At 41.2% G+C, this 26,016-nt stretch overlaps 1 protein-coding gene across 1 annotated transcript in view; it reads right to left on the bottom strand.

The window, feature by feature from the left end:
* Positions 1-906: 906 nt before the first annotated feature.
* LOC126850811 (uncharacterized) overlaps positions 907-26,016 on the bottom strand; it is a 33,847-nt gene continuing 8,737 nt past the window's right edge. Inside the window, exons 2-3 of the mRNA XM_050594163.1 lie at positions 7,903-8,105; positions 907-5,656 (exon numbers count right to left, since the gene is read on the bottom strand). Of these exons, the coding sequence (XP_050450120.1) occupies positions 4,085-5,656; positions 7,903-8,105 (1,775 nt within the window). The 3' untranslated portion in view covers positions 907-4,084. The remainder of the gene's footprint in view (positions 5,657-7,902; positions 8,106-26,016) is intronic.

The following is a 26,016-nucleotide window of genomic DNA, read 5'->3' as shown; positions in this document are numbered from 1 at the left end:
ATAAGTGGGCGGGGTGATGTAAACACGCGAGTTTGTACGTAACAACCAAATGAGTAAACATTGGAATAGAGTGCACCGCAATGACCGTTATGTAAACGTGAATCTCAAATACATACACACACACACACACGTTAGTCGCGCAAAGTACGAATGGAACACTGCTTACAGACAAGGAAATCTGAGACACCGTTATTTCCGGTTCGAGAAAAAAAAAAGTTTAGATAACAATTAGAGAGAAGAGCGTGTATTTTTATTAAAAAAAAATATTCTCTTTTTTCTTTCGCGTATTTCCTTGTCTGATATTCTGTCAAACAAGTTTCTCGTAATCTCGCAAATAAACGGGCTTCTGTGCCTGACTACTTTCCCGAGGAGATCGTGTAACAATCGCGGCTCATGAATTTCTGGCATATTTCGTCTGGAAAAAAAAAGACTACACGATATCGCTCACATATATGTATGTGAGAATATGCGCAATCTCTGCCTGTTCGATCTTGCGAAAACTCGAGATAATTAGCGAGTTTTTCACGAACGAGAGCGAGATCCGCGCACGGAAAGGAAACTCGAACGCAAATGGAAACAAAATTGTGAAACGCCTTACGTAGTGGAAATTACGAACGTCATCGCGATGTTTTTTTGCTCCTTGAAATAATTTAAATCCCATACATTTATTTTGACAATCAACTCGTGAGAGATGCACGCGACAAAGGTATTTTATTTACCTCTCGTTTTGGCGAGTCTCGTCTTCTCGGATCGAAATACATCGCCGGGCACAGAATGAGAGAAAGAAATTCGCGATTCGCGTGGGTGCGTGGATGAAAAAGGTATGTGTGCGTAAATAAATATAGGAAAATAAACAGGCTGAGAATGCCGACGCGCGCCAAGGCCCGGCCGGCTTTCTAACGACAGTTTGCTTTTATATAACGGCCATTATTCGTCCCTTTTTATTACAACAAAGGTAGATACAAAGACGCACGGCTTTCGCCGCGAACGGCGATATACGTGCCGTTTGACAATTATTCAGTAGGTGGGCGGGGGCGATAGAAATCGTAGTACATCAGAGGGATAGATACGCAGCGGGGATGCGAACTTTTCGGAATTATCCGACGAGGGACTAGAAGACCTCTTTGGCGATCAACCCTTCGTACCGGGTGGCAACGTTATAAATGACACCGTTCGAATCTAGCCAGAAATATACAACGACGGTGTCATTTGAATCACCCTGTAGACGGTCGTCGACTGCAGGCGACTTTGCGATCGGGTACTAACAATATTTTGAAGTCCTTTTGAAGAGACATGATGGAAGAAAAGTTAAAATTTTAGTTAAAATTAGATCAAATTTATATAATATATCATTACGTAATTGCAGCATTTGTTATCGCGTACCAAGATTTAATATGAATTAATTTTTATATAACGGAACGAGAGATATAATTCGTTTTATTACAAATCAATATTTTATCCAGTCATTGACATGTTAAAGGGTCATACATGTTTGAGTTTTCAAAAAATTAATACATTTTCTAGATTTTTTTGTAACGCAACAACTTGATAAAAAGTTTTTATTTTTTTACAATATTAATGCAATATTGTTAAGTACTTAAATAAGAAACACACTGTACATGAAAATATAAATCTGCAAATATTCTCATAATCCTTAAAAAAAAATTTTTTTCATCTGAAAATTTTTATTTAAGCACTTAATAATTGTATTAATATTATAAAAAAAAATTTATTTTTATCTAATTATTTTTATCAAATCTTTGCCCTGCAAAAAATCTAGAAAATGTACTCATTTTTCGAAGGTCCAAACGGGTATGCTCCCTTAAGAAATTACATAAAGATAGTAGACAAAATTAAGTTTGCGCCCACATAAGACTTCAAAATTGCCTTAAATGAGAATAATTAATGAAGAGATTATTGTTGATCCTCGATCGCTCCGTCTCAATTGATCATCTTTCACGACACTTTTTTACAATATATAATCCTCTTTACTTTGCTATATTACGCTCACAATTCTATACAAATAACATATGCAAGAAAATCGCAGATCATATATTATACAACAAACGAGATACAAAAATAAGTGGCGATCCTCTTCGAGCGTGAAACGTCACTCGAGAGACGGAGATGCAATTAACTGTACAAAATTATTTTTCAGGTCTCTCTCTCTCTCTCTCTCTCTCTCTCTCTCTCTCTCTCTCTCTCTCTCGGCTGCTCACCAAGTTCTTTCGCGATTTTCAATGAGCCTGACGTAATTATCAAAATGTATAATGATAAACATGTTATAGGGAGTATTCCTTCAATACATTTTTCAGTATTTTTCAATATTTAAAAAAGTTGGACTGATATAAATTTTTTCTCTTAATAAGTCTTTTTTATATCGAACATATCTTTTTTCTTTACATCTTGTATTGATTTCCCTGTCAAAACAATTGAATATTTCGTTTCCCCATTTTATATAGAATTAGAATGTATGTACTTAAATTCTTATACACCTTGTCTCTCTGTTATCAGTTACGAGGAGGAATGAGAGAGCGAGGGGAATATCGTACGAGCGGAAATTATCATTCTGATTCGAAATAAGCGGAAGTCGCCCCTAGTCTGTACTCCGGCCCTCGAAACGGAAATTCGAGAGATCCAATGAAGGGCGATTGCCACTCTAATGGCAAATATACATCAACACACTCAACAAAGACTATATGTTTTTTTTTCATAGATAAATATATATATATATATATATATATATATATATATATATATGTATGTATGTATGTATATATATTTTTATATATAGTATATAAATCAATAATTAGACACTTATTTACAATCGCAACGAGAAACAAATGTAACAAAAATTAAACTATAATATAGCCTAAGAGAAAGAGGTCAAGTAGAACAATTTTTCAGGTACAAAAATGAGATTAATTGATTATATACAAATTTCACTTGTGATTATCGTAATCGAGAAAACGTTGCAAGCATTCACGCGATGCTCGTTTATCTCTTTAGATATTTAACGATCGAGTTGTGTATTACCTGATTAAAATCCGAACGATCGAATTCAGGCTAATCGAAAAAAATCAGCTCGACCATCAGCTCGCATACAGTTTGTATACATACAGGTGTTCAACGTTACGGCAATCACTCGGTGAACGTAAATTACCGGTTTCTCCAATTCCCCTTCTCTCTCTCCCATCCTCTCTCTCTCTCTCTCTCTCTCTCTCTCTCTCTCTCTCTCTCTTTTCCCCCCCATTTCCTTCATGTCACGATCGGCCACGCTCAATCTCACTGATACACACGATCGTGCGATAGATGTAACATGCCATACTTTGTATTTCGAAATACAGACAAACGGGATTGTCTGGGTGATGAATAGAGGCAACGAAGTCTAATTTCAAGATGGGAAAATATTTATACGGCGCGGTTACCCCTTTCCCTCTCCCCCTCGCCATCCAGGATTCACGCCCGATCTCATCTATTCTCACTTTCGTAAGACAGCGCAGCGTATAACCGATACCTCTTTCCCTTCCTTCATTGAAATCGCGACAACCCATATAATCGAGAGAATCGAGCACAATCCGGGGCCTCGAGCGTGGAAAAAAAGGCTCTCGCGCGCGCTCGGCGACTTTCTCTCGGCGCAAGTGTGATAATCGTCGCGACACGATTCGACGGTGCCGATTCTAATCTGCGAGGACATGATAAGCGCGATTCAATCGAGTTAGTTTCGCGTACCGGGAATCCTGCGAGCGCCATCGCGAGAAACCGATTGTCATCGTGTGGCTGTGTGAAATTCTCGAGAGATTCTTCTTACCTTGACGCGGTAGAAAAGAAATTTTTCAGCCAGTCACGACGAGTAAGAGCTTAAGACGCGTCTGTGTTTTGAGGAAATGGCGTTTAGGAAAGATTACCGGTAAATCGCTCGATCGGCAAGTATTTTCTCGTTTCACGCCGCAGTTGCAGAGAGATTTGCGTGTTTCATGAGAGTTCACGCGGGGAAAAAGATGATAGTTGCTGAGAGACTGCCGTAATTTTTCATTCCCGAGTGCCTAATCGAGTATCTGAAAGAGCTATTCATCAGTCGCAATCACTTTAAGTAATGCTTCTTCCTCGCGGAGGCGCTGATGCAGGACGCCTCGTGCTTCGAACTCGTGTCCTTCCACGTGGTGCTCTTCGAGGGTGGATCGCTGAATCTTGTTTTAGCGAGGATCATCGCCTTCTGACAGCTGTCCTGCTCTAAAAGATCGCCCTCGAAGAACCGGCACATCTCTCTCACAGGCACGGCCCTGGCGCCCCGATTGAGATCGTGAAGCGATCTTGCACGTTGTTTGCCCCTGGGACTGGGTTTCGAAGATGTTCGGCCAAGATCCTCTGTGCTTCTGGCCAGGCGACCGCCTAATCTTGAGAGAGACTCGAATAAGGTGAGCTTCTCCCGCACCGGCACGTAGTGGTCCACCCTTTGACATCGTTCCAGGAGTTTGGCGACGTCCTCCTCGCAGGATGGCTTCAGAGCCGATGGGGAGTCCGGTGATTTCGGGGAGGTTGGAATCGCCGGGCAATCAGCGGACCTCGAGTAAAATTGCGACAATTGACGAGATACGGGGATCTTGGAAGACAGAAGAGCCAGACGCTCCTTGCGTTCTCGAAGAGTCTCCACGCTCGCGATGGTGACGCCAGTCATCGATTGTTGTTGCGCCTTTTCGCGAAAGATCCTTCTCTCGCGCGCGCGGCTTCTCCTCTCGTTCAAGTCCGACCTGAGTATACCGGGATTGCCGTTTCCGTTCTTCGGGCTGTTGTTGTTGTTTCGCTTGTCCGCCTCGTTCCGATGAGTTTCCTCGGTAGAGAACCTCACTGTGGACGATTCGTTCGACTTGATCGGAGGCAATCGGTCGACGATCAAATTTTCATTTTGCGTTGGTGCCTTGTCGATGGACGCAAGGATCTCCTTCTTGGACGAGCGTATCGGACGTAGGTCGTCGTTGTCGTTGGCGGAGTCGACGACAATCCTGCTCCTCGATCTACCAAAGATTTTGGGCAGGTTGTTGTTGTTCTCCTCGGCCCTCGCTCTACGTCGCCTCGCGTCCTCTTCGAGAACTCGCCGACTCCTCGCCTCATTCTCGCGTCTGCGTGCCTCTTTATACCTCTGTATCCTCTGCTCCCTCGTTTCTGGTTCCGGCAGGGGAACGCTGCTAGCGTCAACCGAGTCCACGCTGGACCGGCATACGCCACCCCAAGGGAGACTGTCGTCACTACCCTCACTGCTCTCGCTGCAACCCCACGCTCTAACGACCGGTTGGTCCTTGGCGCTTATCACAGCGGGTATGCTACGAAATTCTCCCAGGAGGTCCTCGTCGCTCGAGTTGCTGCTGGACCAACCGCGCAACTCGCTCCTCGCTCTCCTCCTGGACTCGTCGAGGACTATTGTCGTCGTGCTCATCGTCGTCTTCTCTATCGGCGAGTCACTCGGCCAGCAACGTAATTCGCTGCGGGATCGTCTCCTAGTTTCGGTTGGGCTGTCCGGCAACGGAATAGGTCCTCTCGGGCAGATAGTCAGTATCTCCAGAAAGTTTAAACATCGTTGTGCGCGGAACGGCGTCTGCCGAACTAATTCGGCCGCGATCGCTCTCACCCAGGACCAATAGATCGGTTCCGTGTCCGCCTAAACACATAAAAACATTGACGTGTTGCGTTTTAATATCTTTAGCAATAATTGTTATAGACAAAATATATTTTTGGGTTCTTAACAATATTTTATAAAAGACATTTTCTTATATGTAATAAATATTTTACTAAAATATTATATTTATATTTATATATATTTATATATATGTATAATATATAGTTCTTGTCTTATTTTAATATTTTAGCATCTCAGATGATTTTCTTTCTCTCTCTATCTCTTCCTTCTAATTATATTAATAATCATCTCTTTCTCTAGATACTTAAATGTTCTATGACTTTCGCGAGGATTAAAGTGATGGATAAGGATCGAAGCGATTAAATAAAATCTGATCGATGACCGCAATATGAAAGTTTTCAGACAGGTAGATGGGTAGATGGATGGTCTGATATATAGGATAACGGGTATGTAGGATCATTGGCAGCATCGCCGATGGTTATGCGTGTTCGGATTTCATATTCTCGTACGGTAGGTAGATAGGTAGATATCAGGATGCTGCATCGAGTAGTCGAACGGATCTGTCTACCCGCAGGATCGACCGTGACACATGATTTCGCTGGCTGGGTTGGCGATTCGAAAGTCGCCGGTTCGCTCGAAACTCACGCGAACGACCGACTCCAAACACCGTGGAATTTACTCGTTAACCACCGACGGCGCGTCGATCATTACCATCTTCGACAGGAAACAAATTTCCCTGTCGTCTTGCTTGCTAAATGTGACCTTCGCGCGCGTATACTGTCGGTTCGACGACACTGGCCGATATCGTGTCTGGAAAAAAGCTCGCCAACAGGTTTCGCGCTATCGTTCGTTGTCTATCTATCGTGGAAAACCCGCTTTCGATCGAAAACCGTGACGGCAAAATCGTATGCGAGCTCGTTTATTTCCACGTAAAGTGCGACGTTCATGATCGTTCACGATTGTTAATCATCAATGAGGTTCGCGTTGTTACCATAATTGCTTCAATTAACATCATTAAACTGACTCAGCATAAAAACGCGAAAATCATTACAATGTCGAAGGACTCGTCCAATTGACAGACCACGCGCCAGCAAGCAAGGCAGCGTCCTTGAAGTTTCACAAAGAGGCGATGAAGTCCTCCTCGAGAGGCTATACGAGAGCGAGCGTGGTGGGACTCCTTGACAATGGCGGGTCATGGGAGAACGGTGTAACAATCTCCCACGCATTTATCACGGAGTGCGAATCGGCCAAGCGGGTATGTTGACCTTGCCTACTGGCCTTATTTAAGATCTCGTGATTTGACGGGGGCCAGGCGGACGAACCGGGCGTGTGTCTTGCGTCACGTGCATCGATATCGCTTCTTCTCCATCAGACGATCCGCGACCTTGCGGCAAGGATGTCTCTCGCGTATTTCGAATGCCTTATCCAGTAATCAGGGCGATTTTCATTAAAGTCGACGAGGAATGACTCTCATCGTTCTAGAGAAGAGAGCTCTAATTGGATTATTCCGCGAGTGGAGAGAGAAGAAAAGGGGAAGGTGAAAATCCGCGCCTGGGCGAAACTCGTGAAACGAGTTCTTCTCCTCATCTCGTGAATCTGAAAGCGACCGATCGTGAATCTGAGAGCGACGAGTAGCTTCTCTATGCAAAGCGAGGAGAAATTCGCGAGCGATTTGAATTTTGGACGATCTTCTAGAGATCGGCGCTCGACTCCTCACGGTAGATAGGTAACTCGGGCGCGTTCTGCTCGCTCGCGGGGATTGTATAACGCGTTAGAAATCGAATGGCGACGCCGGCCGGCGGGAAACCGTAATTAGAAGTTGCGGCGAAACCGGGAGGCCCGCGAAAGTGCTTACGGCCGAGGAAACGGATCGTGCCGAAGATAAAGGCCGTTTACATGCAATTGCATTGGCGCATATTATTCCTCTCTCTTCCTCGGCTATTCCTATCTTCGCCTTCTCACCTTATCTTCATTCTCTTCGTTCTCTTACGGTCACCGTCATTTCGATCGGCGAAAGATTCCGTCTCGTCCGTGGAACCGTGCCAAATCACGAATACCTTCTGTTCTCGCGAGGAGAGTTCTAGCCCTCCAACATTGTTGTTGCGCTGGTCAGGTATAGCGGGAGAGGCATTTCTCTTCAATAGGATGGAAAATCGATTTCTCACAAAATTCGCGATTCTTAAGGAAATCGGCGAATTTTTATATCCGTCTATTTTAATTAAAAATAAGATTAAAAACGAGAGATCTTAATCAGCGGTAATAATTACCCAAAATGTGGCGAGAGAACGGCCCTCCGAATCGCTGAGGGTAAATCCGAGAGCAAACGTATGCGGTTGACAGAGGCTGGGCGATGCTTGACGGAGATTCAACGCTCTTAAGGGTAATCTCATCGGGGTACCTTCAACCCACAGCCAGCCCATCCTGATAGAAACCGTCCTCCTTTCATTCAGATCTTCCACGTACAGCTCGCCTGAAATGCAGATTTAAAAAAAAAGACATGAGAGAACTGATTCATTTTATCTTGACTGAATCAGTTTTTATTTGCGATATATTTTAATCTTAATGTACTGCTTATAGATATCCTCTCTCCGTCAATGTGAACTTTTGTTCTCGTCGCGTTCAATAGCGCCAATCGTAAATGGTAGTGCTATTAATATTCGCGCCGCGGTTTCGAGATTAAGTCGGAGGAGAATCGATGATTCACGGGTTTATCGCGAACGCCTGGTAAACGAGCGGCGCAAGAAATCTCGCATATATTGCCAGCATTTGATTGTATCTGTCTTACGATCGTGCATATCGAAAGTAAAAGCCGTACTTCGTCGACGCGAACGATCGCGTTTATTAGCCTGATGAATATTTCATCGCGCGAGCCGCGAGTGCGGATTGTCGGAGGAGATTTCGGAGCGATTCGACCTCCGCAATTCCTCGGCTCAATCCCGAATTAGCTGATAGAACACGAGGCATAGCGATCGAAGCCATCGACGTCGATTTCAGGTTGAACACGCGTTTCGATTCGCGTCCGAAAGGGTGCGCCTTCAAAGATTTACGTCATGAACGCGCTCATTACGCTTTAGTTTACGACGTAAGATCGTAATTCTATCTTCGCGAAAAAGAGAAAAAAATGCGAGGGAAGACATAAGAGGGCAACGAATCGAGAGATTGACGTCATCCGATTGAAAGGCGTGGGCGACGTGCGTGGTGGTATCATCGGTACCCCGTGGTTACTCCTCGCTCACTCGATTCAGACTCAACGACTATCGACCGAAAACGGCATCAAACGCGCCTACGTTTCTCATCACGGTACTCAGGCGACTATTTTTGCTCGACTCCGGGATAGAAATAGATTTCGCCGCGACGAACGAATACTCGTTCGTCGTCTTCCTTCAATCTTACGGCGCCTGCGAGACAATCTGAGTCTGTCCTCGAGACGACAATAATTCGCGGATAAATGAGAAAGTCGTCCACGTCTTTTGTTTCGGCGATATTAAATTATCTAAATAAATTGTCAAAAAAAACTATTTTTCGACAATTTATTTTAGCAGCAGTAATTCGCCAAATTTCTGTCATGAATTGTAAAAATATCTATACAATCTGCAGAATAAAAGCATCGTCAATTAAGGGGGCAATTCATTTCTAGTAATATGAAAAATTGATGATTTTTAGAAATTTTTTTTCAGCAATATTAAAAATTGAGATCTTTACTATATATGTTTTTATTGATATTTAAACAATGCGTTAGTATTTTTAAATCTTGAATATGTAGTTTTCTTTTTTGTTGATAATTTAACATGTCACTAGTAAAATTTTGTGAAATAAAAAAACTCGATCTAGTTTTATTTTGTAGAATTTTTGGAATACTGAATTTAATTTTATTAAAAAAAAATTATAAATTAATGTCATTTTTAAATTAAATATTTCACAATTTTGCTGAAATTTTTTCATTTCTTGAAGGTCAAAAAAATTTTAAATTTTAACTTTTTAAATTCTTATTAGATTTAGTGTCCAAAAAAGTATTCTCTTTTATTTAAAAAAAATTGAAGTTCATTCGGTCCATTAGTTTTCAAAATATCTGATACACCAACTTTGAAAAATGTTTAAAAAGAATGTGTTTAAAGTTTTACAAAAATTTATTTCAGGGGCTATCTTATGCAAAGTTTTAACTCCATCAATTTTATGAATTTTTCAATATAATTTGAAAGACATTTTTCAGAAAAACTTTCAAAAAATGTAAAATAAATAAATTTTTTTTGACTCTGCAAAGTAAACTTGGTTCTTAATTAATTTAATGATATTCGATGTTATCCATCGATCGAATCCGCATTTTGGAATTCGATGAATGCCGAACATTCACCGCTTCCAATTGCTCCGAAAAAGAGGGGATCCATTAAGCGTTTCTCGTATTAGGTGCTTTCCGAAATTTATCACAGTGAAGGACGTTTACGAGCATTGAGTTATCAGAAGGACACGATTGACGGGATGCTTGGGATTCTTTCGGTGCAATAGTAACAAGGAAAATGGACGTTTATACCTTCTGTCTTAAGATCTTTCACTTGCATTCTTCCTTCGCGTGGGCGGATGTCGATGAATGTTTTGTGTCACAACGATCTACGACAAGCCGCTTTTGTCCAGAAATAATCCCTTTCGTCAGAAGGAAAATTTGCGCCCCCAAAGAACCCCGCCGATTAACCCTTTGTTCACCATCGGGTGTTGGGTAACTCCGTTCGTTTCACTTTCTTACTGTCGCCATTCTTACAATGGACAACAATGGAAAGTCTAATCCCGTAGAAAATTAGTCTCTGTGAATTGCCGTAGATGCAAGAGGGGGGATTGTCGTAATGGCGTCAGATAATATCGGAAAATGAAAAATTATTAGTAAATTACACGCAATAAATATTGACAAATTTAGGATTTTTAATATATTCGTCAATATTTAATTTAATTTAATCGATTTTTATATTTAATTCAAAATTACCCTGCGAAATGCATGCGTATCGAGATGAGTCATGTGAGTCTAACATGTCAATCCTGACAAGTTACATGACAGGTTTCGAGGAACTTTTTTATAGACTTGTACAGCGGAATTTCGTGTCGCGCCGCGCGTTTGGAAAGCGCTAGAAATAGCAGCGTTACATTTGTCTCTCTCGGATGCTGAAAAAAAAATCTCACGATGTATTATCGGAGAGAAAGCGTCGCTGTTTTCATAAAATTCGCATCGGGGATGCGATCACATCTCGTTGTCATTTGACGTTTGGTAGCGTCACGATTGCTTTCGAAGAATTTAGAAAAACGTAAGTGACAGAAAGCATGAAGAATATGTCTTCATCTTCTTTACATTTTTTTTTATCACATCGATGAATTGCGCTGAATGGTCATCAAATGGATATTTTGTATTAATCATGTGATACTGATATTAAAATCGCTTTTACAAAAGTTATAAAATTAATTTTTTTTTTGCAATCAAATTTAAATAATGTAATGTTTTTTTGTTGATTTTTGTTTTTTAATTGATTAAAATTAGTCGTGTAAGTTTTGTTTTTTCAATTTTAGTTTATTTTATACATTTGTCAAGAATGTATTAGCTTTCTAATAGCAGCAAAAAACTATCAAAATTAAAAAAAAAACATTTCTTACGTTTATGCTATTTGGAAAATCAAATAAATAAATCCGGGTTATAAAAAAAGTTAAAGTATCACAAAATATGATTCTTGAAAAAAAAAAATAGTTGTAATTAATATTTTTTTTAATTTATGACAAAAACTTTTGATCGTAAATACTTCCTGAAATGAACTACAAGAAACAAAAAAACGAGTAATTTGTAAAGAGAGAGAGAGAGAGAGAGAGAGAGAGAGACAAATAATATTTTTCTACAATTTTTAGTAAATTACTTTCAAACGAGTAAGTAGATCTAAATCAAGTTTTGCACAAATATTTATTAGAGATTTCTTAATATATGTGAAAATTTTTATTTTGTTGACAATGTTTTTTCCTTGTCAAATTTCTCAATAAGTGCTACAATACGCGATTTCCCAAAAATCAATAATAAATTTAAACTTAAATAATTTCCAAACCGTTAAGAGAATTATACTCTGCTTGTGCACGGATATTTAGAAGAAATAGTAAAACAGTCTACGAAATTTTCATGCTTTTGTCAATATTTCGACATAGACCCTTAATTGCTCCTTGTGCCTTTTCTATGTAATTGTTATTTATAATATTGAAGATCATTTTTCATTTTTCCTTGCGGCTTTCTTTCATCAGAATTTCCAGTTCCAGTAATCGGCGTTCCTTTAATCCAAGTGATCATTAACGAATCATAAAGCTAGATAAAGACAAATTACGCGTGGTTTGCGGATCCTGCGGATGTTACCGATCACGCACCTTCTCTACGATGATTTTCACACCCGTGAGTCACTATAAATTCATGATCATTCTATTTGTCTACGCGGACAAAGCTCTTTAGTCCGTGAGATTTTTTCCACGAACGCGTTACGAAGTAATGTATCTGACTCATCGGCCAACCTCGTCAAGTGGGTGCATCAATTTTTTTATTTTCCTTTTAATCAACCAAGCGCATCGATTGCGTCAACAATTACGTTATTCGAAAATGTTGATTGCGCCAAATTATGGAGGTGAAGTCGCCAAGTTTTTTTCTATCGAAACTTCGCGCCCGATGCTTGATGATAAAGGAAGACTTCATGGAAAGAATGTTGTTACTTCAGCGATTGGAGAGATTTGTGAGATGTACGAATTTTTGTAAGACACACTTGGGTACCTGTTTATGCGTGGACACATCTGTTTAAGGATTTCTGCTCGTACAAATCCGAGTTTTCTGGTGGAAACGACATATTCTCGGGAAGCTGTCGAGCGGCAAGCGTACACCGACGAACGTGCTATTTCTCAGCGAGTCGCCGAATGCCCTTGGAAGTCCAAGTCTCTTCAAGAAAGAAGATCGCTCTCACGGCCCATTAAGCACCAGAAAGCGAGCGTGTCGCGCGCATACGCGTGTGAATGATCCATAAATAAAAGCGATCCGTTTCTAGGCCCGCATCCTGTCGCTCTGAAAGCTTCTCGGTTGAACAAACATATCGGGCTATTATTCGAAAGTTCGTGCATTTAAAACTGTCTTGATTTCTTTATTGGCGCGGAACGAAAAATATCGATAAGGATGTATATACCAAAACATTGACAAGAGCATGAAAATTTCGTAGATTGTTTTACTATTTCTTCTGAATATCTGTGCAAAACCTGAGCACAGTTTTCGGTTTGGAAATTATTTAAGTTTGAAGTTACTATTGATTCTTATGGAAACTCGCGTATTGTAGCACTTATTGAGAAATTTGAATAAAGAAAAAACATTGTCAACAAAGTAAAAATTCTCACATGTATCAAGAAAGCTCTAATAGATATTTGTGCAAAATTTGATTTAGATCTACTTACTCGTTTAAAAGTTATTTATTAAAAACTATAGAAAAATATTATCTGTCTCCTTCTCTCTTTTTGCAAATTACTCGTTTTTCTTTGTTTCTTGGAGTTGATTTTAGGAGGTATTTACAATCAAAAATTTTTATCATAAATCAAAGGAAAAATATTAATTAAAATTATTTTCTTTTACGAAGACGAAAACCATATTATTTTGTGATACTTTAATTCTTTTTCTAATCCTTTTTATATTTTAATTCTTTCTATATTTTATTTTTTCAAACAGTTTATTGCTACAATTGTACAGCCAAAATATTCTTAATAACTTCTCCCATTTATTCTCATACCACCAATACACACTGCAAAATAGTTGACGACCGGAAAAGCCGTACAAATATGTATATCCAGCGAAAACGTACGCACAGGCACGTTTTATGGAGAAATATATTATTTAATAAAACTAGACTAGAGTACGTCGCGTTTCTCGTCGTGCGTGCAAAGTTCTTATCTTAGCATTTCGAGCAGAAAAAAAGGAAAGTTGTGCGACATTCTGGAATTGCACGTAGAAGAACAATGACGCGTCGTATTGTATCGCTCTCTCTTTCCGCGGAGAGGCAACGTTATTCAGGCAAACGCTCGAAGAAATATGCGATTGCCTATAATTCCTTTCGTAAGAATTAGCGTTGGCATTATTAACGGGGCCACAAAAATGAGCCACTTATTAATAGTGGCAAAAAAAAATAAATTATTGTTGACAAAATTATTATAAAAAATTAAAAATTAAAAAATTATAAATTATAAAAAATATGAAAAATTTTCTATCACAAGAATTTATAAAATTTCGTTTATATACGCAATTCAAATTCGAATATTTCTTAAATGAATATATTTATTAAGTGTGTAGCTTCCTTTCATATTTTTTTCTTAATATATTAAGGGAATAACAACGATAATCATTATATCGAATTTTCGTTATGGAAGTCTATGAATATGTACGAGTTTCAAAGAACGGAGAACGTCACGAACGGTTGTGCGCGGTTGCAGCTTAATGCACGTCGCTGTACGTTTCATTCCGTCCCGTTTGCGGTTGGCCCATGGCCGCATAAAACTCAGGAAGCCGTTTGTTACTTAGTTTTTAAGGTAAGACATGCGGAATGTGTGCCTCACCTACTGGGTGATTCTTTCGAATTATTAATTTTTTTTAATCTGATTAATCACCGATTATAATTTAACTTTTTAATAAAGAAAGAGAGAGAAAGAGAAAAAAAACATGCAAATGTATATCGATAAAAAACTACAGAAATATTCAAGGCTACTTCGAGGTAGGAGAGAAAATCCCAGAACGATCCTTGAGGTTGACGAAAAAGGTTCCAAGGAAAAGGCATGGACTAAGTCCTTCTTCCTTTTTGTGCCTTCCTTTTTCCGTTGCGCTCTGTCAACATAGAGGATCCTGTTCTAACAGTCATTCATTTTTCTTCACTTCATTCCTTCACGCTCTTCTGCCTCCTGTCAGTCTTGGCACGTCATCGCGGACAAACAGGACCCCGTCGTTTTTTTTTTCCCGCGCCGCGTCCTCGGAAGCGCCATGAATTATTTATTCGCGAACATTCATTGGGAGGAAGAACACCCTCGAATTCCGGTGAATGTCTCCCGATTTTCCACGCAGTCCGGCCTCCCTTCGCCCTTTCACCCTTTTCCCGCGCGAGGACGTAAGATTGGAATTTCACGGCTGTTGGCGCGATGAGCCTCGGGAAAGAAAAAAAAGCCGGAGGAAGCCGGCAAAGCGCTTTCTATAGGTCCCGCATAATTAGATTTATGGCCATGTAAAAGAAGAAATATGAAATAAGATTATGAGTTTGATGAGGGCGATCGCGCGTTTTCCACTGCATTTATATTAAATACGACACTTTTGTGTATGCCATTTCTCGGGAATTTTTCAATAAGATTGAAATGAAAAAATTAATTTTTGTGTTTGTCATTTCTCGAGAATTTTTCAATAAGATTGAAATAAAAAGATAAATTAATCTTCTATTATGTTGACGAATTTAATCGAGTTTTTTTCCTTCTCTTTCAATATGTCATGTACAATTTTAAGTTTGCTTACACTGTAAAAAATTTCTTAAAAATTCAGACACAATTTTATCTAAATTTTCAGATCTAGAAGTCTGAAAAAAGGTTCAGACACATTTTTGTAGAAATTTTCAGATCAAAGTGTCTGAACAAAAAATTCATCTGTCAATCATTAGAATCGTTTCTCTGAGAGTTCATAAAAGTTTAAAAATTTCTGAAAATTGAAATGTGTCTGAACATTCAGACAGCGTTCTGTCTGAAAATTGCAGACACTTTGCGTATCTGAAGTTTCAGTCAGTTTTTTTTGCAGTTTCACCATAATTTAGGATTAAAACGCTTCCGATGGCGGACATGCACGTTAAAGCGTTTCGGACGCGGAAGGAAGGAAGGAAGGACGGAAGTGCGTGTTCGCGGTGAAACGAGGCGTTGTGAAAATGACAAATCCGCGCGCGGTATCGGTCGCGGGATCGGCACCGTCAGGATCGACGGTCTGTCACGGGATGGCTTCCGGTTTCGCGTGCGATCAGGAAGCGACGGCGACCGCGTTGCGGAAAAACGTTCACCGTTACCGTGGTGCGCTACCGGAATTCGCGTACGGCCTCGTGTAACTGTTGCCATTCGGCACGATGTGCGCGTGTGTGCGTGTGCGCGTGTGTGCGTGTGCGTGTGCGTGTGCGTGTGCGCGTGTGTGTGCGCTGTCAGTCAGCGCGCGGCCAGCCAGTAGCGTAGAACGGCCTCGCTTTGCTTGCCTTGGCGAGAATGCACCTGCCCGTGAGCACTTTCCAGACGAACGCCCGTCACATAAGAGGGAGGGGTGGAGGGGGAATTTTTTATCCTGTCACGATTGATTCACGGCGCCTCTGTGTAAATATAATAACCGCGATTTCAGAATTCGCGAACTGTATGAACCACGCCTTCGTTTTTACGTCTCGCCGAATAAATCTCTCGAATATTTAATTCCAACAAAATTAAGTTCGCAGTTTTTTTTTTTTTTTAGTAAACTTCAGACCGAGCGCGAATCCGCTCATTAAAAATCCTCATTCCCATGATGAATTCGGATTCGAGAGAGAAATGTCCGCACAGAAATGAATTTATCCGAAACTTTGTCTGAAATCAATTTTATTCCACGATATATTTGATTTCCTTTCTCTCTCTCTCTCTCTCTCTTCTTCTTGTTTGAAATTAAACCGATGGCGGAGTATCATAAACCACGGGCGACGAGCGCCGCAAACATGCAGAAGTGGCTCGCATTGTCTCGTCTGGCGAAACAAACGGTTCGTTAGTAGTAATTACAAGGTAAACCCGTTAGCGTAGGTGCGCGGGAGGGAACGTTTTTTTCTTCCTTTTTTTTTTTCTCCTTCAGGAGCGTACCCACCGATCGCGCACGCCCGTCTTACGCTGAAATTACGCTGCGCGAGTCGGTACTTATTTCGCGATGCAGGGGGGCAATTTTGCCGTCTCTCGCGGCAGTCTCGTTGCGAGTCGCAATTCAATTAGTCGCAGCTCGTGATCGCTGAACTCGTAACCGCGTTATTCCGCTCGTTGTTTCAGCAAACTAGCTTCCCCCGCCCCTCTCCCCCCTAGAGACAGAACTCACCTCTTCCAAGGGACTCCCTTCTCCTCTGACGAAAAATTTTCGCCGCGAAACGTCATCGACGACGAACGTCGTCAAGCGACGAGTTTCCTTTCGCGAAAAATAAATGTGCGAGGAATGAGAGGGGAGGGGAGAGAGAAGCACGTGGGGAGGGGGAGGGGGAGGGGGGGGCACAAACTGGCCGAGAGAGAACGCGCATCCCCTTTCTCGTGACCATCGATCTTCTCATGTAAATCAAGCATTCGCCTTTCGTGCGAGTCATTTATTATTATCTCACTTTTTACATCGTCCCTCCCCCCTTTCTCCCTCTTCCTCTCTCTCTCTCTCTCTCTCTCTCTCTCTCGCCCCTGTCCTTGCATCCCCCTCACGATGCCGCCGGACAATGCGGCACCGCGCCCATAAGCTTTTTGTGTGCATTTCGGACGCGCGCGCAGGCTGCTGACTTTGCGGCCTTTCTTCGTGAGACACCTTGCGCCAAGAAGATCCGTTCCCTTCCCTTTTAGCCAACGAGGCTTCGTTCGGTCCCGTCCGGTCGTGATTTTAAATCCGCTCCAATGCAAATAAACATATACGGACAGAGAATTTTTGCGCATTTTTTCCATCCCCTGGTGGGTGATTTAACTTCGAATTCGAATAATTCCCCGTTCGTCTTTCGAAAGCGACACTCTCCTCTTTTCTTCGATATATATATATATATATATATATATATATATATATATATATGTACACAAAACTTGGGTCGTCCGACGACAAAGGCTATTGTGAATCTCCGCAAGCGTTGCCGCACAATGCGACGGTCGGGAAAAATAGTCGTACGTCGATGTCAATGACTGGTGAACGAAAGACAAGTTACATCAAACAAAGTCGTTACGCGGGCATCAACACGGAAATATATGTACACGACGACGCGAAGGAGATGCCGTAGGGGAGACGTCTCGTTTTGCCGACAAGGGAGCGTGTATCTTATCTTGCTCCCAATTTATAACTCCCTCATATTTCGATCTTGTCATTTTATCATAGATAACTTCCTCGCATTAATCTCGGCAGATGTGGTGAGAAATTTCTCTCGCCCACGTGACATGTCGTCTCTTCCTCCTCTTTTCTAAATCGTCTTTTGTTCCTCCGTTTACATTGATAAGGCGAAAAACGTCAAGGAAGAAAGGGGATGCGGGACGATGAAGCGGGACGGGGGAGGGAGGAGTAACGGACGTGAGGACAGAGGAAGCATTCATTCGAGTGCGACACGTGTTTCCTCGGTGGCTTCATTCGCGCCGCTTCTCTCGAGAAACGGACGTTAATTCTCGAGGTGGCGCGAAGCGGCTTAATTGAACGCGAAATTTCTCCGCAAACGAACCGGGAAGTCGTCATGAGAAAATTTCTAGAAAAGCTACGCGGCCGAGAATGCATCGGCGAAAGCCGTTTCGAGAGTCACGTCGATATCCTCTTGTTTGTTGCAAAGAAACATTGCTTAAAAAAGAAATTTCTACGAAACGGCAACGGACTGTGAGAAACGCGGACAAATCATGAGAAAATGAGTAATTATTATTTGTGTAATATTAAAATTTTTTTTATAAATGGCTGTCACACACACACACACACACACACACACACACGCACGCACACACACACACCATACATACATAAATATAGAATATGTGTTTCATAATTAAAAAATTTTTTCTTGTTAAAAAAATATGACGGTTAAAATTTTTGTGTTAAATATTTAACATATTTATGTGTTAATTTAATATATTGTTGTGTTAATTAAACTCGAATATTAGAAATTATTAAAGTTACTGAAAAAAGGTGCAAAAATAATTGCACAAAGGTGCACTTATTTTTAATTTTACACAATAGATATGCTCCGTATTATTAGTGACAGAATTTATCTATTAAATTTACAGAAAAAAATGTTGATTTTTATTTTACAAAAAATGAGAATGACTATAAGCCGTCAATTTTTCCAAATTAGTTTTATCATTAAAAATATGTTGATTTTACACAAAATTTATTTTAAATTACTATGAAGTTCGCATTAATTTTATGTTATTTTATGTTATATTAACAGAATATTAGTATCACCATATTTAACATATCTATATTATTTGAAATTAATAGAAAAATTTGTATAGAGCATTGGGGACATGCGGTATACAATATGTTCAATTTAAGCCAAACTTTCCAACTGTTTCGACAAACGGCATGGCAATGAATCGCGACGACCCTCGAATTAGCTTTCCGCTACGTCGGACGTGTCGGGGATTCGAAGCGAGATGATGACGCGACGAAACACGAACAGGAAGAGGTGTAGGATGGTAAAGTCCGACAACAAGAAGAGGACATCCTTTTCGCTTAGCTGGCGAATCCATTGTGTAAATAGCAGTTAGTAGAAAAAAAAACGCGTGTGTTTCGGCGAAGGAATCCTACGGTTATCGCTGCCGTTAATGAATTCCGATCGATCGATAATGAAACAACGAAAAGATAGAAGTTAGGCGAGTAACTTGACGGATCAGGATGGAAGAATCTGTAAGATTTTGAGGACGGAAGGCAAAAAAATAGATGGAGATCGGATAGGAGATTAAAATGGGTAGAGAAAAAAAATTTCCAACGGTCGAGAGATGTCATTTATCTTTACGCGACAAGCTGATCGATGAGCGACGTACAAAGGAACTTTTAGAATCTTCCCCTAAACATGGCGACAAAAGACGCGGTATTGAGGACAATGGTTCTGTTTACCCAAGAAATTATCGCGATCCAATGGATCCCAAAATGATTTTGCGAAACATTTTGTGTAGGGAACTCTCAAGCAAAGATCCTCGGAATTATTTGATCGAGCTATTAAAATCATTAATCTCTGCGTATTCGTGATCATCGCGATTATCAAAAAGAAGAAAGGCATAAAATCGACGCGTTATATCGATTTCAAAATTATAAAAATTGCAAGAGGGAAATTGAATAACCCTCATACGCGCACAACGGGGTTCCCTCTTCGCTTCTTCTGCCTCTTTTTGCCTCGCGATGAAGAATTGCCTCCTGCCTCTTTTCCTTCTTCTCAAGGAACAATCGTTATTCGGAAGAAGCAGACTCCTCGCCGCTCACGTTAGTGCATTTCGTGGGGCACCTTTGCATCGAGTTTGAACCGGTAGGGCTTTTCTTCGTCGGCCGATCGATCGTGCGACCGGAGTCGATACGCGCCGCATTTTTTCTTCGCGCGCACACAAAACGAGTGCATTATGCTTGGCGAAACAATGGCCGGCGCGTAGCGGCAGGACATCGGAGGACAGCTGGCTAGGAGGCTGAGAGGGCTCCTTCTGCGGTGACAAGTGCCTGCGATCGGCAGCCGATTGTTCCCAGAGCGATCAATACGGGCGCGTATCGGAGACGCCGAGTGCTCACACATACACATACACACACGCGCGCGCGCGCATCCACAATTCAATGGCTCGAAAATGTGTCGTTTATTTTAGAAAATATCGTGGAAAAAAATTATAAAAAATTTATCAAAATTAATACTATATTAATAATTTTAACGAGATAGTCGTCCCTTTGCTGGGAATTTTCAGCGAAACCTACGGGTTACTAAATGCATTATAAAGACTGTTGTGTATATGCGGGCGAAATCTGATACTCTTTTGAAGAACCTTTTTCGAGTTTTCTTTCTACCGTCTCACGTACCTATATATATATATATATATATATATATATATATATATATATATATATATATATATATATATAGTTTTGGCGCATCGAAAGTTGAACCATACTCCGTGTTTTCGGCTGGCTTATCTTTTGACCTTTAATTTATTTTTAGCGCAAAATTGTTATTCACGCATAATTGCCAGTCTCCATTTCTAATGGCAATTCAATTCGGCAAGGTCGACGCGAACTTGAACGTCCAAACGTACGCAAAGCGTGTTACACAAAATAGCGCGGGGTCGTTTACGTAACTAGACACGGTTACCTCGTTAATCAAGGAAGTAGCGCCTTATTGTTTCTTTGCTCGCATCGTTTACCCGCAAGCCGAAGTGTATGCACATGAGAATAAATCCATGGTTCTTTTCAATTCTTCTCATTAATATTGCCTTCATCCAGTCGTGAGTGAAAAATCATCAAACTTTGCTAAACAATTTAGTTAAAATTTAACATATATCGCATGTCCCAGAAAATCAAATGCAAATTTTTGTATTAATTTAACATAATATGGATGTGTTAAATCGTGACACTAATACTATATTAATATCTCAACGCAAAATAAATGCAAACTTCATAGTAATTTAAAATAAATTTTATGTATCAATATATTTTTAATTTAGAAATCAATATTTCTTTTTTGTTTTATTATTATAATAATTTAATTTTAACAGATAAATTCTGTCATTAATAATACGGAATATATTTATTGTAAAATTAAAAATATGTGAACATTGTGTTTTTTTTCCCCCAGTTGTTTTAATAATTTAACAGTTTTTTTTTTCAATTAACATAACAGTAATATGTCAAATTAATACATAAATATATTAAATATTTAAATTAAAAATTAAAAAATATGCTGATTAAAAATTTTAACCGGCATATTTTTTAATAAGAAACATAAATTTTTCACCTGCACAGTCGTGAGTAAAAAATTAAATTTATTATATATTAATTATATTTATTTTTTTTAGACACTTCCAATATTTAATTCTTTCCATATTAATATTGTAAACTATTGACGCCTCAATTTTTTTTTTAAGAACCGATACATTTCTTATCTCAAATTCTGTTATCTGCGACTCGAAGAACATGACGCGGGAGCACGTATCGCGGGCGAGATTACGGCGGTGGAAACATATTTCCGACGATCTACACGTCCGACTTGTTAACGGTTGGACCAACTATTTTCTCCGTACATATATTTCGGCACGATCGCTGATGAGTTGTCGAGCACAAGTTGTTGCTGGAAGAAGAGAAGCGAGGAGCGTGGCGACGCATACGTTACGCCAATGAAGAAGAAGGCCTCGTTTGCCGTGCCTTTCGACACGGTCATTTTCCGACCGGTAAATTTCCATATAAACTGCGCGAGAGCCATTACTATCTCTCTAGCAAGGGTCTCAGAATCAACTGACTTTCATACGCTCTATCGGCCCTTTATCGTGGCCCTTTCGGCGCATAAATTAGACATTTCGTTCTAGCGAATAATTCCCTCGACAACGAAAAAAAAAAGAAAAAAATTTTTGCAACAATATTTCCTTTAAAAGTCATCGAGATACGTCGCTCCGATATCTCTCTTCCGTGATTCGAAATATCTCCCTTCGTACAGGGGACAGCGTTCGCTTTCCCATGAAGGAGATAAGAAAAGCCGGATGAGAGACGCCTGCGTATCCGTGAAAATCAATTTTCCTCAATGCGAAAAGCCGCCGACTGGGGTCCGATCTTCTCGGGGACATCCCTCTCTGTCGATCCTCGAAGCGCATTTCGCCCGAGGACTGACAGACCCAAGGACGACGGAGCCCTTGTAAAAAGAGCCTCCTCCTCGTGGTGTCGAGGTGTCGCGGCGTGAGAAAGGGGTGCGAAAGCTCGTCTTGTCTCTGTAGCTGCGCGCCATGGTGCCTTCGAGGCCCTTTTGTTAATGATTATGGTTTTCTGTCGCCTGCTCCGTCTCCTGCATCCCGTGCAAGGAGATGAGAGGAAGGAAAAGAGGCGCACGGCAGGACTGCGACGCAAGCCTAGCGAAGGTAGAAACCTGATTCCGTTTTTCCATCCCCTCTTCTCTCTTTCTCTCTCTTTCCGGATTCTTCGTCCTCCCGTTCTCTCTTTACCTCTCTCTCTCTCTCTCTCTCTCTCTCTCTCTCTTTCTCTTGTGCGTGCACTCGTGTACCCGTTTCCCGAGACCGTCGATGTCGCCGTTTTTCTGTCTCTCCTCTCTCGGCCGCGTGACAACGACCCGGAGCTAAGTAAACACCATCGTCGGACTCTAATGGAAATCGAATCGAGACGCAACGCAAGCTTTCGCAGCGTGAGCGAAGCTAAGCGGCGCCATCGTGGAAGACCGGTTCCACGTTTAGCCTGCGAACCCCTTTCTTTTCTTTTAAGAATTACTCGACCAAAATGTTCTCCGCTGCTCCCTCCCTCTCCCTCTCACTCTCACTTTCTTTTTCTCTCTTTTTTTTTTCGACCAGCCTCTTATTGGCTTCACGACGCGACATTAAAAAGCTCGCGGACCGGAAAGGGGTGCGTGCTTGTTTGCTTTCACGTGAAAGCCAAACCTCCGCTTTGTGCCGAATTCCTTTCATCGCGAACGGTAAACAAGGACAAATTGTTGGCGCCATTGTGAGCAATTTTGGTTTACCGCAGCGGTCTTGTAATCGCGTTAGATAACTTTATATCGAGTTGTAATCGATTGCGCGCAAAAAAAAAGAAAAAAGAAAGAGAGAGATAGAGGGAGAAGGAAAGAGAGAACCTTTGCTCATCCGAACGCAATCCCAAGAGAAGCGGCAAAAAAATAATTTTTTCCTCTCGCAGAGGATGACGGTGGATTCTAACTAAGCGTGTCCCTTAACCCGATTCCTTGACGACTCAATCCCGCCACGACCCCACAAAAGCAGAGAGCAGATCGAGATAACATTGTGGCACGATTTTTCGTGACGACCATTGTGACGCACAGCTGGCCGAAAGGGTTGCGCACCGCCATTACGACGATTTTGTCCCTTGATTCCAGATGGGTCGACCCTTCCGAGAGAAAGAGAGAGAGAGAAAGAGACGTACAGACGGCTTCGTAACTCTTTCCTTTTGGAAATTAATTGTTGCACCCGGTCCCGCCGTACTCCTCGGGGTCGAACTCTCTCGTCGAGGTGCCTCTTATCGCGCGCGCTGCGAGTTCTGGAAGCGCGAGAAAAAGAGAGAGAGAGAGAGAAGGGGAGGGGGGAGGGGAGGGGAGGGGACGAGTTTTCACGCCGAACGAGATCGATCGTATTTTTGCGAGACGAATTTTCCTCGCGCGCCACTGTCCTTCGCGATTCTCTCTCTCTCTCTCTCTCTCTTTCTCCTTGCATTTTTTTGCCAGAGGGTACGACGTAGGGTGTAATACGATATGGGGATTATGTCGCGCCTCGACGGCACCTAATTGAATCCCGGAGGTACCGGATGTTGTACATGTTGTGACCGTTAGTCGACCAATTCCTGAACGACTTCATTCATCTCCTTTTTCTTTTTTTTTTTACAATGAGCTACTTTGATGCAACCGTATATGAGACGATATTTTACATATTACTCGCTCTTCGCCGCTTTTTACATTTTGTAGATAATTAAAAATTTATATTCTAAATTTATTCAAGCGAGAGACTCGAATATAAAACCAAGTGATACGGACGTATCTATTTTTACGACGCCTCTCTCTTCTTCACGACCGTTTTAAGCATTACGTCCTAGTTATCAAACAATGATGATCGATACCTTTAACAAGGTAGTACATATCGAAGGGGGTAAAAATATCGCGGCGACGAAGGGCGATCAACGGCACGTCGTGGGCATGCAAGATTTTCCTCTCGAACTCCACGATGGATTTTTATTCAAATCCCGCGTCTCTCGTGCGTTATGACGGCAAAGGGTTGACACACACAGCCTTGTCGAATCGTCTCTAAGGTTTTTCCTTTCCTCTCGCACGGGGGTCGAACAGCTGGCGATGTAACGTCGCGTGACTATCATCCATCGTAGGGGCGGCGTCGCGTACGTTATTTACGATTACGAAACGAAAGGGCGGAGGGAGGAAGGGGGGGGGGAGGAAGGTTCGGTGACCTTACGCATGCGTGTACGTTGACGCGTTTACGAGAAAGAAAATATTTTTTCCTCGTAAAACGTTTGCCTCCTCGCCCGACGATAAATACCGTGTTGCCTATAGACTGAGAAAGCAGCACGCGCGACACGAGCATAAGTGCCGACACACACGTGCACCCGTGCAAGGACATTTTTCCAGGACAACGCAGGCCGGCAAGACCAGTTTCTGCGAGCGATTCTGGTTCTCTCGAGAGGAAGGGCCCAGGGTGGATGCAACTTCCGACGACGGCGACCATTTATTTTGACAGTGAGGATAGGGAACAAGCGTGATCTAGCTCGTTGACGTGTCCGTAGCGTAAATAACCGCGATGAATGAGAGTACAGAGGCGACAGAAGTTTTAAGCGAAGAAAAAAAAAAAATTGAATGAAGGAATAAATGCCATACATGCTGCCTTTTCTCATTTCTCGTGATTTTTAATTTTATCAAAAACATTTTTATATCGCAATAAAAAATTCGAAAAAAATTTATACGCGAGAAACCATCGAGGAAATATTGGGGAATACATCATAAAAAATTTTTTCAAAAATTCGAAAAACATTTTCGTCTGAATTTTCAGGCCTGGACGTCTGAAAAAAAAAATCTCACACTGCCTTACGATCAGAGTCATTTTTCTGGAAGTTCAGAGAAATATGTCTGTAAAAAAAGCTGCAGCCACCTTGTCTAAAGTTTCAATCAATTTTTTTCCAGCGTACTGCATTGTATCGCTTTATAAGACGTGTATAAAATCTCGAGCGATATCGTTATTAAACGACACCGTCATATCTCGATCCTCGTAACGTGAATTAATGGGTTTGAACGCAATCAGATAGTTCTGGGTCAGCGCGAGGCATGTAATAAGAAATCAAGAAAGCCATGTAATAATCGAGATAACATTAATGCACTCGGGATTTAATGATCGACGAAGCGAGCATTTGATTCTAGGTTGAAAGTTGATTTTCAAAAAAAATCACACGTGCCTGCTAAAGAGAGAGAGAGAGAGTGGGGGGGGGTGGAGAGGGGAGAGAGAGAGAGAGAGAGGGGGGAAGAGTAAAAAAATAAAGCCGCTACATTGATGATCGAGGTGCGATTGTAGCCGTCCATTTGGAAATCCGATACAATATTTAAGAAGCTCTTATAAAATTGCGTAACGGAAACGACTCCCGTCGCGCTAGTCGCTTAAGGCTAAGAAGCGTAAGAAGCAAAAGGAAATGTCGATGCAATCGTGCCATTACGATTAGATGTAACGCGCCTAGCCCCCGTAATTACATCGCTACCGTTCCCATAGATCCAACGGGGGTCCCCTTCCTGCGTGTCCATCAAAGCAGAAACGTCATGCGATCTCTTTTACCGTTTATTTCTCTCCGATGTGAAAGAATTCTTTTATAGTTAAATATTAATACTAAAAATATATTGTATTTGAAATATTATATTATATCAGTGTAAAAAATTCTATTTTATTCTGCGAACAGAGAAAAGACATTTAAATATTTCATCTCCAGCAAA

Source organism: Cataglyphis hispanica, chromosome 7, assembly GCF_021464435.1.
Source record: "Cataglyphis hispanica isolate Lineage 1 chromosome 7, ULB_Chis1_1.0, whole genome shotgun sequence".
In the NCBI taxonomy this organism is placed as follows: domain Eukaryota; kingdom Metazoa; phylum Arthropoda; class Insecta; order Hymenoptera; family Formicidae; genus Cataglyphis; species Cataglyphis hispanica.
Note: the sequence above shows the minus strand (reverse complement) of the source record. Positions and strands in the feature narration are given on the sequence as shown.